General features: G+C 47.6%; 1 protein-coding gene across 2 annotated transcripts in view; it reads right to left on the reverse strand.

Moving 5' to 3' along the window:
* LOC145411825 (calmodulin) overlaps positions 1-16,730 on the reverse strand; it is a 51,744-nt gene that overhangs the window by 21,754 nt on the left and 13,260 nt on the right. For both annotated transcript variants that reach the window (XM_080281787.1, XM_080281786.1), the window contains exon 2: positions 2,417-2,591. In XM_080281787.1, the coding sequence (XP_080137913.1) occupies positions 2,417-2,591 (175 nt within the window). The remainder of the gene's footprint in view (positions 1-2,416; positions 2,592-16,730) is intronic.

Genomic DNA, 16,730 nt, shown 5'->3' on the forward strand with positions numbered 1-16,730 from the left:
ATCCGATTGGAGCGCCTTTATTACCCACTAAACCACCAGGCGCCATAATTTGGTTATATGGTTACCACCCAGCGTAGTAAATGGTTTCCTGGTGTACAGGAAACCAATTGGCTTGTCACTCAAGGGTCACCAAAACTACCCAGGCCTAATTACATGAACTAAAACCGGCACTAGAAGGTGGGGTAGGGTCTAAAGTACGAAGGAGAGCAACATGATGATCAGAAACAATTTACTTAACTGGCTGAACACGTAGGCAACATACCTACTTATCAAATTTCCCAGCAAAGGAATGTTAGATTCACAAGAAAGGGTTAACATGAAAGTAGACTAACGATTAGAAGCTATTAACATAACTGGTTGACCAAGTAGACTAGATAGGTACTAGAGGGGTGGGTAAGATCCAGAACAAGAAAAGGTAAACAGGAAAGTAGAAATGTGATTAGAAACTATTAGCATAACTGGTTGACCACGTAGGCAACAAAAATGGAGCGCCTTGAGAGCAGTGTCAGCAGCTGCCGACAAACGCCACACTCACAACAGTCAAGGCAAGGTTACTGGTGCCAACGGCTAAACACCATGACGTCATTTATAGTCTTCTCTGCTGCTATCAGACAATTGTTTTTCAGACTGGGCGAAAGTTTAAGTAGCCTTGTGGGGGGACTAGAAGGTTATGTAACATTTTCAGTTCGAAAGTCCCTAACGATGAACGATATCGCCAGAAATTAGGATAAAATATACGCCTTCGTAGTGAGGCAGCTAAATTTGTATGCAGCCTGATGCACAATTATTTATATTTATATATATATATATATACACACACACACACACCATTCTAACCACCTATTAAGAAGCTGTTCAAAAGCACAATTTTCATTTCTCGGGAAAGTGGCTGGTCCACTACCATTCAGTCCATACCGGCAGTGGGTATGGCCGTGTGTAATGAGGAGTGAGTATGGTTTTGTGTAATGGGGAGTGGGTGTAGTTGTGCAATGGGGAGTGGGTATAGTTGTGTAATGGGGAGTGGGTATAGTTGTGTAATGGGGAGTGGGTATAGTTGTGCAATGGGGAGTGGGTATAGTTGTGCAATAGGGAGTGGGTATGGTTGTGTGTAATGCGGTGGGTATGGTTGTGTGTAATGAGGAGTGGGTATGGTCGTGTGTAATGAGGAGTGGGTATGGTCGTGTGTAATGAGGAGTGGGTATGGTCGTGTGTAATGGGGTGGGTATGGTTGTGTGTAATGGGGTGGGTATGGTTGTGTGTAATGGGGTGGGTATGGTTGTGTGTAATGGGGTGGGTATGGTTGTGTGTAATGGGGTGGGTATGGTTGTGTGTAATGGGGTGGGTATGGTTGTGTGTAATGGGGTGGGTATGGTTGTGTGTAATGGGGTGGGTATGGTTGTGTGTAATGGGGTGGGTATGGTTGTGTGTAATGGGGTGGGTATGGTTGTGTGTAATGGGGTGGGTATGGTTGTGTGTAATGGGGTGGGTATGGTTGTGTGTAATAGGGAGTGGGTATGGTTGTGTGTAATAGGGAGTGGGTATGGTTGTGTGTAATAGGGAGTGGGTATGGTTGTGTGTAATAGGGAGTGGGTATGGTTGTGTGTAATGGGGAGTGGGTATGGTTGTGCGTGTAATGGGGAGTGGGTATGGTTGTGCGTGTAATGGGGTGTGGGTATGGTTGTGTGTGTAATGGGGAGTGGGTATGGTTGTGTGTAATGGGGAGTGGGTATGGTTGTGCGTGTAATGGGGTGTGGGTATGGTTGTGTGTAATGGGGAGTGGGTATGGTTGTGTGTAATGGGGAGTGGGTATGGTTGTGTGTAATGGGGAGTGGGTATGGTTGTGTGTAATGGGGAGTGGGTATGGTTGTGTGTGTAATGGGGTGTGGGTATGGTTGTGTGTAATGGGGAGTGGGTATGGTTGTGTGTAATGGGGTGTGGGTATGGTTGTGTGTAATGGGGAGTGGGTATGGTTGTGTGTAATGGGGAGTGGGTATGGTTGTGTGTGTAATGGGGAGTGGGTATGGTTGTGTGTGTAATGGGGTGTGGGTATGGTTGTGCGTGTAATGAGGAGTGGGTATGGTTGTGTGTAATGGGGAGTGGGTATGGTTGTGTGTGTTATGGGGTGTGGGTATGATTGTGTCGTGTGTTACGGGGTGTGGGTATGATTGTGTCGTGTGTTACGGGGTGTGGGTATGGTTGTGTCGTGTGTTACGATGTGTGGGTAAGGTTGTGTCGTGTGTAACGGGGTGTGGGTATGATTGTGTCGTGCGTAATGAGGTTTGGGTATGGTTGTGTCGTGTGTAACGGGGTGTGGGTAGTTGTGTAATTTGGTGAGGTATAGTTGTGTAATGGGGTGTGGGTATGGTTAAGTGCTGTGTATACTGGGGAGTGGGTATGGTTATCAATGGGTACGTACCGTCAGCGTCAACCTCATTGATCATGTCCTGCAGCTCTGCCTCGGTGGGGTTCTGGCCGAGGGAACGCATCACTGTGCCCAACTCCTTGGTGGTGATGGTGCCGTCACCGTCCTTGTCAAACAAGGAGAACGCCTCCTTGAACTCTGCAATCTGCTCCTCAGTCAGTTGGTCCGCCTGGGTGAGAAAATACATATCACGAGGACATCTAAAAATAACAAAAAATAATACCTAGCAAATTCACTAGTTTTTATACAAAAGGCCTTGCAAGTTTTGTAGTTTCTTAGTTTCTTTCATGACGAAAAGTTATGCTCATATGAACTATCAAATAACTTGAATCAGCCAGAACTATTTTTTTTTTTTTTATTCCAAACAATTAAACCTTTTCCCCTTAAGTTATGATCCATTAGCACCCAAATGTCCTTAACCCTGAAGTACTTAATGTTAGCTTGATTTATACTAAGCAGCTATCTCAAGTCGACGCCTTGTGTTTACAACTCGACACCCACAAACGAACATCAGCCAGCCTCTTGAGTTAGGCATATCTTGAAATAAAAATCTGAAGCCACCTATGCCATGCATTTTTTTTTTTCTGGTACAAAATAAACAACACTCATTGTTCTCCATACAACTTTTACCTTCTGTACACGTTTATGGTGCAATGCCATAAATAACGAAAGTACGGTATGCTACTGAAACACTAGAACGGTACAAGTGCTAGTTACTAATGTTTCGCAATATCTAACATGCAATTCAAAACAGCGTTCCATGTATATACAGTATCCACAAAAAAGCCATCTAACGACGATGTATCCTAACAGTAATACATCAATTGTGTGAATGCAGAGCCATTAACCTCTTCAGTCCCATGACTTTCTCCAGACGATTTTGTTTTTTAAATGGTTGGGTTAGACAGCCTTCAATAACCTCTTCACTATTAGAAGACTTTTCCGAGCTAAATGAAATCGTCTTAGTAGCAAGAATAATACACCAATGACGTCCTCTGGCTGAAGGGGTTAAGCTGACATTGAGATATACGGTACTAAGTCAAGGATACGGCGTGGTGGTGATGGTGGTGTGGTGACATCTGGGAGAAGTAGGAAGGTCGGTGAAAGTCGCTGGGGGAGAGAGGGACCGGGACGGCTGCAGGAGAAGGGAAGGGGGGGGGGATAGTGGAGGGAGGAGAGTGAAATGGGAAGCAGAGGAAATAGAAGAGGAAGCTGGGAGGTGCAGGCGAAGGACGTGAGAGGGAAGAGGAAATGAGGGAGGAGAAAGAGGTCGTGAGGGGGATAGGGGAGAGAGGAGGGAAGTGAAAGGGAGGGGGAGGGGGAAGGGGAAGGAAGTGAGGGGGAAGGGGAAGGAAGTGAGAAGGAAGAGGAGGGAAGTGAGGGGGAGGGGGAGAGAAGAGGAAGTAAGGGTTAGGAGGAGAGAGGAGGGAAGTGAGGGGGAGGGGGAGAGACGAGAAAGGAGGAAATGAGGGTGAGGGGGAGAAAGGAGGAAGTGAGGGTGAGGGAGAGAAAGGAGGAAGTGAGGGTGAGGGGGAGAAAGGAGGAAGTGAGGGTGAGGGGGAGAAAGGAGGAAGTGAGGGTGAGGGGGAGAGAGGAGGGAAGTGAGGGTGAGGGGGAGAGAGGAGGGAAGTGAGGGTGAGGGGGAGAGAGGAGGGAAGTGAGGGTGAGGGAGAGAGAGGAGGGATGTGAGGGTGAGGGGGAGAGAGGAGGGAAGTGAGGGTGAGGGGGAGAGAGGAGGGAAGTGAGGGTGAGGGGGAGAGAGGAGGGAAGTGAGGGTGAGGGGGAGAGAGGAGGGAAGTGAGGGTGAGGGGGAGAGAGGAGGGAAGTGAGGGGGAGGGGGAGAGAGGAGGGAAGTGAGGGGGAGGGGGAGAGAGGAGGGAAGTGAGGGGGAGGGGGAGAGAGGAGGAAGTGAGGGGGAGTAGGAGAGAGGAGGGAAGTGAGGGGGAGAGAGGAGGGAAGTGAGGGGGTGGGGGAGAGAGGAGGGAAGTGAGGGGGAGGGGGAGGGAGGAGGGAAGTGAGGGGGAGGGGGAGGGAGGAGGGAAGGGAGGGGGAGGGGAGAGAGGAGGGAAGTGAGGGGGAGGGGGAGAGAGGAGGGAAGTGAGGGGGAGGGGGAGAGAGGAGGGAAGTGAGGGGGAGGAGGAGAGAGGAGGGAAGTGAGGGGGAGGGGGAGAGAGGAGGGAAGTGAGGGGGAGGGGGAGAGAGGAGGGAAGTGAGGGGGAGGGGGAGAGGAGGGAAGTGAGGGGGAGGGGGAGAGAGGAGGGAAGTGAGGGGGAGGGGGAGAGAGGAGGGAAGTGAGGGGGAGGGGGAGAGAGGAGGGAAGTGAGGGGGAGGGGGAGAGAGGAGGGAAGTGAGGGGGGAGGGGGAGAGAGGAGGGAAGTGAGGGGGAGGGGGAGAGAGGAGGGAAGTGAGGGGGAGGGGGAGAGGAGGGAAGTGAGGGGGAGGGGGAGAGAGGAGGGAAGTGAGGGGGAGGGGGAGAGGAGGGAAGTGAGGGGGAGGGGGAGAGGAGGGAAGTGAGGGGGAGAGAGGAGGGAAGTGAGGGGGAGGGGGAGAGAGGAGGGAAGTGAGGGGGAGGGGGAGAGAGGAGGGAAGTGAGGGGGAGGGGGAGAGAGGAGGGAAGTGAGGGGGAGAGAGGAGGAAGTGAGGGGGAGAGAGGAGGAAGTGAGGGGGAGGGGAGAGGAGGGACGGGAGGGGCGAAGAGGAGGGACGTCAGGGGGGAAGACGAGGGAGGTTATGGGGAGACGGGGGGAAAGGAGGGAGGTAATGGGGAGAAAGACGGGAGGTGTGGAGGAGGGAGAGGAGGGAGGTGATGGGGGGAGAAAGAGGAGGGAGGTGAGGGGCAGGGAGAGGAGGGAGGTGAGGGGGGAGTGAGGAGGGACGTGAGGGAAAGAACATGACGGGAGAGAGAAACGTGACGGAGGAAAGCGGAGGAACGTGTTGGGGGAGAAGGAACGAGAGGGGGAGAGAGGAGAGAGGAGATGCAAGGAGGAAGAGAGGGAAGTGAGGGGAAAGAGAGGGAGGTGAGAGAGGAGAGGAGATGCAAGGAGGAAGAGACGGAAGTGAGGGGAAAGAGAGGGAGAAGGGAGGGAGGTGGTGGGGGAGAGGATGGAGGTGAGGGGGTGAGTAGAAAGGAAAGCAAACAGCAACAGAGAGAGGGGGTGGTGAGGGGGAGGATGCAGAGAAGGGAGGTGAGCGGGAGGAAGAGGAGGGAGGTGAGGGGGAGAGACGAGGGAGGTGAGGGGGAGAGACGAGGGAGGTGAGGGGGAGAGACGAGGGAGGTGAGGGGGAGAGACGAGGGAGGTGAGGGGGAGAGGAGGGAGGTGAAGGCGGGAGAGAGGAGAGGGGAAGGGGGAGAGGAGAGGGGGAGGAGGCAGAGAAGGAGAGGGGGAGAAGGGAGAGAAATGAGGAGGCACAGAGGGGAGAAGAGGGGGAGGAGGCACAGAGGGGAGAAGAGGGGGAGGAGGCACAGAGGGGAGAAGAGGGGGAGGAGGCAGAGGAGGGAGGTGAGGGGGAGGAGGCAGAGGAGGGGGAGGAGGCAGAGGAGGAGGAGGCAGAGGAGGGAGGTGAGGGGGAGGAGGCAGAGGAGGGAGGTGAGGGGGAGGAGGCAGAGGAGGGAGGTGAGGGGGAGGAGGCAGAGGAGGGAGGTGAGGGGGAGGAGGCAGAGGAGGGAGGTGAGGGGGAGGAGCAGAGGAGGGAGGTGAGGGGGAGGAGCAGAGGAGGGAGGTGAGGGGGAGGAGCAGAGGAGGGAGGTGAGGGGGAGGAGCAGAGGAGGGAGGTGAGGGGGAGGAGCAGAGGAGGGAGGTGAGGGGGAGGAGCAGAGGAGGGAGGTGAGGGGGAGGAGCAGAGGAGGGAGGTGAGGGGGAGGAGCAGAGGAGGGAGGTGAGGGGGAGGAGCAGAGGAGGGAGGTGAGGGGGAGGAGCAGAGGAGGGAGGTGAGGGGGAGGAGCAGAGGAGGGAGGTGAGGGGGAGGAGCAGAGGAGGGAGGTGAGGGGGAGGAGCAGAGGAGGGAGGTGAGGGGGAGGAGCAGAGGAGGGAGGTGAGGGGGAGGAGCAGAGGAGGGAGGTGAGGGGGAGGAGCAGAGGAGGGAGGTGAGGGGGAGGAGCAGAGGAGGGAGGTGAGGGGGAGGAGCAGAGGAGGGAGGTGAGGGCGAGGAGCAGAGGAGGGAGGTGAGGGCGAGGAGCAGAGGAGGGAGGTGAGGGCGAGGAGCAGAGGAGGGAGGTGAGGGCGAGGAGCAGAGGAGGGAGGTGAGGGGGAGGAGCAGAGGAGGGAGGTGAGGGGGAGGACGACGATGGACGTGAGCGGAGAGAGAGAGAGAGAGAGAGAGAGAGAGAGGAACATTAGGGGGAAGAGGAAAGGAGAAAGAGGTGGGAAGTTAGAGAAGCGAAGTTATGGGGGGAGAGAGAAGGAACTGACGGGAGAGAGAGAGAGAGAGAGAGAGAGAGAGAGAGAGAGAGAGAGGAAAGTGACGGGAGAGAAAAAGAGAGAGAGAGGAAAGTGACGGGGGAGGAGAGGAGGTACATGACGGGGGAGGAGAGGAGGTACATGACGGGGGAGGAGAGGAGGTACGTGACGGGGGAGGACAGGAGGTACGTGACAGGGGAGAGAGAGGAGGTACGTGACAGGGGAGAGAGAGGAGGTACGTGACGGGGAAGAGAGAGAGAGAGAGGAGGTAAGTGACGGGGGAGAGAGAGAGAGAGAGAGAGAGGAGGTACGTGACGGAGAGAGAGAGAGAGAGGAGGTAAGTGACGGGGGAGAGAGAGAGGAGGTAAGTGACGGGGGAGAGAGAGAGAGGAGGTACGTGACGGAGAGAGAGAGAGAGAGGAGGTAAGTGACGGGGGAGAGAGAGAGAGAGGAGGTAAGTGACGGGGGAGAGAGAGAGAGAGGAGGTAAGTGACGGGGGAGAGAGAGAGAGAGAGAGAGGAGGTAAGTGACGGGGGAGAGAGAGAGAGAGGAGGTAAGTGACGGGGGAGAGAGAGAGAGAGAGGAGGTAAGTGACGGGGGAGAGAGAGAGAGAGGAGGTAAGTGACGGGGGAGAGAGAGAGAGAGGAGGTAAGTGGCGGGGGTGAGAGAGGAGGTAAGTGACGGGGGAGAGAGAGGAGGTAAGTGACGGGGGAGAGAGAGGAGGTAAGTGACGGGGGAGAGACAGGAGGTAAGTGACGGGGGAGAGACAGGAGGTAAGTGACGGGGGAGAGACAGGAGGTAAGTGACGGGGGAGAGACAGGAGGTAAGTGATGAGAGAGAGACAGGAGGTAAGTGATGAGAGAGAGACAGGAGGTAAGTGATGAGAGAGAGACAGGAGGTAAGTGATGAGAGAGAGACAGGAGGTAAGTGATGAGAGAGAGACAGGAGGTAAGTGATAGAGAGAGAGAGAGAGAGAGAGAGGAGGTACGTGACGGGGGATAGAGAAAGAGGTTTGTGAAGGGGATGAGAGGAGGGACGTGACGGGGGAGAGAGGAGGGACGTGACGGGGGAGAGGAGGGACGTGACGGGGGGAGAGAGAAGGGACGTGACGGGGGAGAGAGGAGGTACGTGACGGGGGAGAGAAGGTACGTGACGGGGGAGAGGAGGTACGTGACGGGGGAGAGAGGAGGTACGTGACGGGGGAGAGAGGAGGTACGTGACGGGGGAGAGAGAGGAGGTACGTGACGGGGGAGAGAGAGGAGGTACATGACGGGAGAGAGAGGAGGTACGTGACGGGGGAGAGAGAGGAGGTACGTGACGAGGGAGAGAGAGGAGGTACGTGACGAGGGAGAGAGAGGAGGTACGTGACGGGGGAGAGAGAGGAGGTACGTGACGGGGGAGAGAGAGGAGGTACGTGACGAGAGAGAGAGGAGGTACGTGACCGGGGAGAGAGAGAGAGAGAGAAGAGGCAAAGGGAAAGAGGGACGTGAGGGGGGGAGAGGAGGGACGTGAGGGGGGGGGGAGAGGAGGGACGTGAGGGGGGGGAGAGGAGGGACGTGAGGGGGGAGAGGAGGGACGTGAGGGGGGGAGAGGAGGGACGTGAGGGAGGGGGAAGGAGGGGCGTGAGGGGGTGAGGGGGGCAGCGGGGGTGCTGGGGAGGGCGCGGTAATCGATAACGGTAGTCACAGATGGTTTCAGCTTTACGTACTGTACCCACCACTGCATGCATTCCACTTTCACTGGCGCTGATATTGTAGCTTCGTAACTTTCCCTTGTTAAACAGTCAAACGTTTTATCGTTTTATAAAACAAGGCATTAGTTCGACATTGAAAATACTAAGGTCAAAGGGATGTGCTCTGATGAACTACCGGTATCTTATATTAAGCAGCAGAACGTCGAGAACAAGCAATAAAGATGAACTTGTATAATTATACACATCAAAAAGCTATAGACTAACAACGAACATCAGGTAATTGAAGTGGGTGTGCGCCTGTTTCCTGAGGAGTAGCCTAACTGGGCATGCGTCACCCGACCGCCGCTTCTCAGTTACCATACGCTGCCATCATGACTCAATAATGACGAATCTTGTCTCACCGAAACAAATGGAATAATTTTATTACTTACTGTTGTCAAAACAGTGTTACGTATAAATAAGGACTTATAAATCAGCCCAGCAGAGTGCGACCGCGTTGCAACCGAGAAGGGAGACTATTGATCCGGGCTGAAGCGGTGGGGGGGTGGGGTGGGGGGAGTCTCCACGGCGACAGGGAGTTTGGTTAAAAGGAGGACGCAGCTTTAGCAATTTCCGTGTAATGGCAGTAAGCGCACCGACGTTGATTACTGCGCACATATATTTTCCTTTGATAACCTTTAATACTAGCATCTATAAATCAAAATCTCTTCCTATCCATACGGTGTTAACCTACTAAATATCTGTCTCTATGGATTAGATGGTATTCAGGGTAAAAACATAGGTACGGTGTATATCTTAATGACCAGTTCATGAGTGGTTCACTATAGCAACTGGCTTCTCCAATTCTGTAGGCAAATACAAGCAAGTTGGTTTAGGACGGACTGACAAGACCAGGCTGCTTTTAACATGAAGAGACCTAAGGTTACTCAACTTGATTACCACACTGGGACTAACCACGCACCTCGTGATTACGAGGCCAGTGGTGGGCCGCCTTTGATACTCAAGATAATCTACATCACCAGCATTTTATTAAATAATATCTTGGTACCCAAATCACCAACACTATAATGTGTACCCTACTGATGTTAGATACGTACAATAACTAATTATATAATTTGTGTCAGATACGTACCGTAACTAATAATTGGTAGCATTTATTACCCTAAAAATTTATTTCCAAATTCTGCCTGCTCGAATATACAACTGTAGTGATGATTACGTTCGCGTTCGTTACTGACAAACTAAGTTTTACTCAAATATCAAAAGTTAACCCTGTACTGCAACGATCGTAGTTTCACCACAGTTGTTGATTTCGGGGGTCACATAAGTTGCAACAAGTCAAGTTACAGAATCAGGTCAGTAGTGTGGCCTGTTTGATGAGCCCTGAGTGGGAAACCCAAGCCTCATCACTTCAGACAAACATGCTCTCTCATGGTCTCGTAAAGTCCAGCTTTTTTAGCCTACACTGGCTGATGCAAGACATTGCACTGTGTGATACAGCTGCAGCAAAAACACAACACTTTCACTGCCACAATAAGGTTCTACTATTTCTCTGGATACTAATTTATTTGGTTAAAGGACATTCCTGCTGCCGAAGTATAAAGTACTTTAGGCAACAATAGGTGTCCTCTCGAAAATGCTCAGCAGAACACGTCTGTCGTCGGGTGAGGGATTGCCAGAGTAAATCCAGCACCAAAATTAACTTAGCTCATCATTAACTGATTGGTGTAGAGCAGTTAAATTCTGTGAAATTTAATCATAAACAAGGTTCAATTAAATCTTATCTAATTCATCGTGCATAACTAGGCATTACCCAGACCATTTGTCACATCTACCTTGGGTGTTCAATTTCAACACCACTGCTGAAGTCATGTGTACAGTAAGATTAAAATTTTTCCAAAGGACGCAACAGTTTAGTGTTTTATTATAAATGGCACTAGTTAGTGAAGCTGAAAACAGGCTACAAACGCGAGACACCTACGCAGCTATATCCTAAACTAAGAAACTCTGCCACCCTGTCATTATTATTATTATTATTATTATTATTACAATACTCATCAAATGTTTATATCAAAGGCGACAGTTATTTTATTACGTGACCACTTCCCCAATTTTCGATTTTGTTAGAAATGCAGCACAGGCCAACTTGTGGCTTACGGGAATTTAAAATGCCCTGCCAATAATTTTGCTTATGGAAGGCTAAGGAACTTTGTTACTGCATGAGGGAGATCACGAATAAATGGGTGTTAAATATTTAGAAGAGAAGGGCTGGGGGGGGGGTAAAATCATGCGCATCAAAGTTAACTGAAGTCATCTTGAACTGGAAAGTTACTCCTTACATCCGGTGACGTATTTTATTTTCCTTGCTAAACCAGACGAATTTACTTGGCTTAGGAGTGTACTCAAGCGGCGAAGGGGTTAATGAAAGCTAAATCTAACCCTTCGACTTTGAGAACTCTCCTCAAATTGTCTGGAGATAGCAAAATGACAAAATAAGTCAGGGGACTGCCGAAGTTCATAAAGGAATTGCCAGTGCAATGGGATGGGGGGATATTTAAGGCTGTGTTCACAAGTATATTAGAACTACGAAGGTTTTCAGTACCAACAAAATGAACAAACTGCATCCACAAGGAGGATTAAACCAATCAATCCGATGACCTACTTTTTGCTTTATTCTTGCTATGTCCAGACGCTTAATCCACTTTGGAGTTTTTGAACTGATAAAGGTTATAAATTCGCTTACTCCTTTACTGCAAGAGATCTCCCAAAGGCTGAATGAAATCGTCTGGAGGTAGCAAGAAAAGTAAAACGTGTCGCCGGACTGAAGGGGCTAATGAATGAGGTTTGACAGGGAGTGACGGAGTACAGGGCTGACACATGGGTTTGGTATGTCTACAGTTGCCCATTCCCACTCACCCAGAGAACGTCATTTTGGGGTTTATCTTGCTAACTACAAACGATTACTGTCATTCGGGGAGATTTTTAGCAGCCAAGGGTTTAATGAGGTGTGGGTAATCAGAAAATCGTCTGGGGCTAGCAAGAATAAAAACTGCGTCACCGGACTGAAGGGGTTCAGTAAAAGGGAGCTAAATTTTTAATGACAGGCTTGGAGGAGTATTATCGCGACCAACCTGCATAAAGTCAGAATTTAGGCGCCTGGACTGACAGTAATATTCTTACTTCCTAAGCATCTTGGTTGGAATGTGATCGCACTTACACTGCAGGGCAAATATATTTACTTTTCACAAGGCTGAAAAATGTAGCTATAGATCTCTGACTGAAGGTGCTATTGCCAGGTAAAATGTGACTTACTTAAACGGTTACATTAGCTACACACACAACATTAACAAATCTCGCTATGTTCAATCCTCTCATTGGTTGAGGCATCAATATACTCATATGTACTAATTGTTAAGGATTTACTTTTAATTACTGGCAGGTGGTCTTGCTCCTGTAAATTTTTTTTTACAAACTTTGCAGTATAAGGGTATCGGTCTACCGCTGGACACTGGGCATTATGAACACTAAGCACCGCCACAGGAAGTGTGACAAATACCGTAAGTTTCTTCGTCCAAACTGACTATTTCCATACTTGGAAGTACTTATCAAGGATACTGAAGCCTACATCTTTGTTTTATTTTATTTTTTTAAACTGACATATAACTACTAAATAGGAACTATCATGACAGATCAGATTGCAAACTATTAACTGATGATCTGAACTAGCAAGGAAAGGGATAATAACGGTATATAAAAAGTATGACTGAAATTACATACATTTCAAAGGCTGACAAGCTTAAGCCAAGAATCAGATCAAGAATGAAAGGGACGATATACGTGCATAAAGCGAGGTAAAGAGGGATAAACAGTATAGGTTGGACACAAACCTGCTTCTTTTTAACGCTCAAATGTAACAGATTAACCAAGGAAAACTGCACAAATATCGAGTGACATTTCTGGGTTATTTTAATAACGAGGAAAATCATGCACCACAGATGTGACGAGTGAACCATATATGCTACAGGGTTGGGATAACTCCTTTACAAATTCTTGGTAATTTCACCACTGCATATCTTATTAACTAATTAAAAATTCCTCACGAGATAAAACTTCGTATTCTCAATGGTCGGAAAATACTTCAAATTCCCACTGTACAAGAAATACAGAAGACTAGTCTTATGTCTACCGTACGTTTTAGTGACATCAGCTTGCTGAAAATTGTCTGAACAGTGTTACATGCTTCAACAGTCTCAGGATAGTTTCTTTTTAAGCCTAGACTTCAGCCATATCAATCCAACTCTTACAATAATCTGCTTATCAAATGCAAGACTATTACATGCAATACAATTAAGACACTTTGATATTTGAAGGATATTACTGTTAAGTGATTTACACTGCATTAACTATGAATTCCATGCTATATATCAACTAATTATTTGCCAGAAGTCATCTATATGATTTGGAATTAAACAGAACAATTCCATTCCAGTGTTCAATTCCAATTCCTTTACCTATATATTAAGTCAGAAGTTGAAATGGATTCGGAGCAGACAAACTGATAAGGAAACAACCCCAACCCTGGTCAGCTAGGGTAAGCATGAAGAGGATACGAAAAGAGCTAGGTATCTTTCAGATAATTAGCATGCATCAGATTAGTCTCCCTATGACTGACATACAGTATTTCTAAGAGAAAAAAAAAATCCTCTTTATAAACAATGCTAAGGTAGATAAAACACTTTATACAATGTTGGGGAAGGAAGCATTCTAGTTCGTCCAAGTTTCCCCTTAGTTTCTCCTCATGATAAAATGCTTTAATCAAAAATTACATATGACAAAAATTTGATGCAGAATACAGAAAACCCTCTTCTGGCAGATAGTTTTTCGAGGGAGATGTACTCACCGTCGTCTTATGTTGTACATGTAATTGGAATAATTAAATGAAACAATTTATTGGGGATTACTTTAGGTACCATGGAACTTAATTATTTATCTAAAAACAAAGCATGCGACCTCTTCTACCTTGCCAAGAGTGTATATTTATCAATTAATATTACCAATAAACCTTATTACTTGGGATGACAGTTTTTTCCTGAACAAATAAGAGCATTTTTACCCTTGGTGGAGGAGAGGCCGCGAGGGTTTAACAAAGCGCTAACTTTACATAAGGGGCACTAACTAATGTTAGGGCTCCTGACAGTATTATTACTGAGGGTACATGTAAAGTGCAGTTATGTTGACATGGTAATGAGATGTAAACAATATCACTACCATTAAGGGTACCAGGTAACATTTACTCGAGGAAGAGGACCAAGGCCACATTCTTAAAAATATACATCGTACTGCAACCATCTTACAGATATAAATCTTTAGTAGTTCAACAGCAGGTTACACTAAGCAAAGAAATCGACAAACTATCGAGAGGATAGTTTATATCACAAATACGAGTTAATCAACATGCATGCACATCGGATACTTTATGTAACTATACCACACACACATTGTTATCTAAGGGTTGACATGTTAATAGCTAACACTCATTATACTATCTTTGGTGTTGGAGAAGTAATCAACACAGCCTTGGCTATTATTACCATGGGTGTCAGTTTGCCCCACAACGTACCAATAATCTGAATTACTGCACTGCATTTCATTACTAGCAATACTAGGCAAGGCTCATCTAACTATTGAGTAACGGCTTCAAGACAATGGTCCTAACAAGGAAGTGTCGTCCCATTCTGATCGGCCAGCCTTAACTGGTTATACAACTGTAAATTCCAAAACAAAATTTTCTGTAGCTACCTTAAGGATTATTACTCACAAACTCGTATTATTACGTCACTTTCTGAATCTGATTACAATCACTGATCATTACTATCCCGTACCTTCCATGACAAGATCTCAAACCATAAGACTACATACTGCAGGCCAATGTCAAATGCATCATCTTTAATCCTCTTCACTTAAGCCAACGTATCTAGCTCCTTTTCACTACAGTGACACTTTTGCTACCGCCATACGATTTCACTCTGCGTGAGAACTCTATTAGATTAGAAACCTCCATTAACCCCCTTTGCTATCTCCCAAAGCTGATGAAATTGGGTCATGGTAGCAAGAAAACACAAGTAGCTTCCGTAGTCACTTAACAGTTACTCATGTTTACATGCTTAGATGCACGTGTGTGTGTGTGTGTTCTGTGTGTGTGTGTGTGTGTTCTGTGTGTGTGTGTGTGTGTTCTGTGTGTGTGTGTGTGTGTGTTCTGTGTGTGTGTGTGTGTGTGTTCTGTGTGTGTGTGTGTGTGTGTTCTGTGTGTGTGTGTGTTCTGTGTGTGTGTGTGTGTGTGTGTGTGTGTGTGTTCAGGCTGGCACAGAATACACAAAAAATACGGTACCAGGCACTCACAAATGTCACAGACCTATAATAATAATAATAATAATAACTAGAATAGCACGCAGTGCAGCGCATACCTCTGCCATCGACATCCATGCAATATTCACTGAAAATTTTACGAAAATCTCGAAAAACGCCCTATCTCGCTGTGTTAGTGAAAAAAAAAAAAAAAAAAAAAAAAAAAAAAAAAAAATCCTTGATCCGCACCAAAATTTATTAGTCTATTCTGGGCCAAGGCCCATTCTTCTACCAAGTTTCGTGAAATCCGTCAAGTAGTGTTTGTGTAATCTTGCTCAAAACCAACCAACAAACGGACAGGGGTGAAAACGTAACCTCCTTGGCCGAGGTAGCTAATAAAAATAAAAATAGCAACAACAACAACGGTAGTGTGTGCCAGCTGTATGCCTGCGGCAAGTTGTATGTGTTGGGGAACGAACTGACTGGCCTCCATGCTCAACCGCAAGCCGGATAAGCTAAGGTGACGTAGGTTTACTCGAGATGTTCAGCTCACACCAGTACGCTTGGTACTGTATATAACTAGTACAACTGAGCCACTGTTTTTGTCCCGGGGAAAACTTATCCAGTATTTGGTTTGGATAAAACACATCGTAAGGGATTTGATAGTTACCGTACCGTACCTTCTGTATTAATATGTTTGCCTGGAGTAATAAGCAATTACACTAACGTACGCTAGGTATTAAATGAAGTAATGGCTAAATTTGAGGTATCCGGCACTATGGTAAAAAACGATGTTGTAATAAGCGTCATACCTACTCCCTACGCCAACTGGGATACGGCTTGACAAAAAATAAATAAATAAATAAATAAAGCCATCTGCTGAGTGCTAAGAATGGTAAAATACCCTACGGTAGGCGTTTATACTGTAGCTATTTCTTAATCTTTCCACTTAAACCACCACTTTCATTCAACAATCGCAAAACACTAGCAATGATGCTGACATCTCAAAAGGTTGCATTATAGCAACATTAACGTAAAGAAGCTATCAATGCTACACACACACACACACACACACACACACACACACACACGCACGCAGAAGGGGGGGAGCACTGGCCTAAAACATGTATGTAATGGGATTTTAATTATACCGCTGAAGGACTGAACACTTCTATTAAGAGTAGCCTTTCAAAAAATCAAGCGCATACCCTATGGCACAGGTAGGCCTATCCTTCCTCCTGCATATTATAAATATTTTGGGGGACACAGTGTCTGACGCAAAGTAACATTCTTGTGAGGATGATTTCTTACACATCTTGCTCGTTACACTTCCATATCTCCTTTTGCATTATCTAACTGTGACGGTGTCTAAATGAGAACTGATGTACCCTAAGCAGAAATACACCGAAAAAGAGGTGCTAGGGAGTCTCAAACTGACCAGAACATGGACAAAAATAACGGTGCCATTGAAAGAACCGTGGTCAGTCGCACCTGATGTTCCGATTATATACTGATAATACACGAAACGACTTACAGTTTTTCCCGTAACTACCCCACCCCCCTTCAGCAAGAACAAGTAGAAGGGAAATACATGCACTGACGCACTCCCTTCCTTGTTCTTACTGCAATAAAACTTCCAAGTTCCGACTGGGAACTGATAGTACATAATTTGTGAATCGACCCGCATTCTCAACATCACAGGTTACCAGAGATGGGTCATATGACACCAGTAACAGTTAATATTTACTGTACCGTATATAAAATACAAGTTCAGTTGGGTAGAATGTTAAGCTTCCGGTGTCAATATACCGTATGTGTTAAGGCTCGACTTATCTGGAGGGTAGAGGCTGCACTGGAGCATGCGTTATGGCGT

The sequence above is a fragment of the Coenobita brevimanus genome, chromosome 91, assembly GCF_032717465.1.
Source record: "Coenobita brevimanus isolate Jiangsu-jjx chromosome 91, ASM3271746v2, whole genome shotgun sequence".
Lineage (NCBI taxonomy): Eukaryota > Metazoa > Arthropoda > Malacostraca > Decapoda > Coenobitidae > Coenobita > Coenobita brevimanus.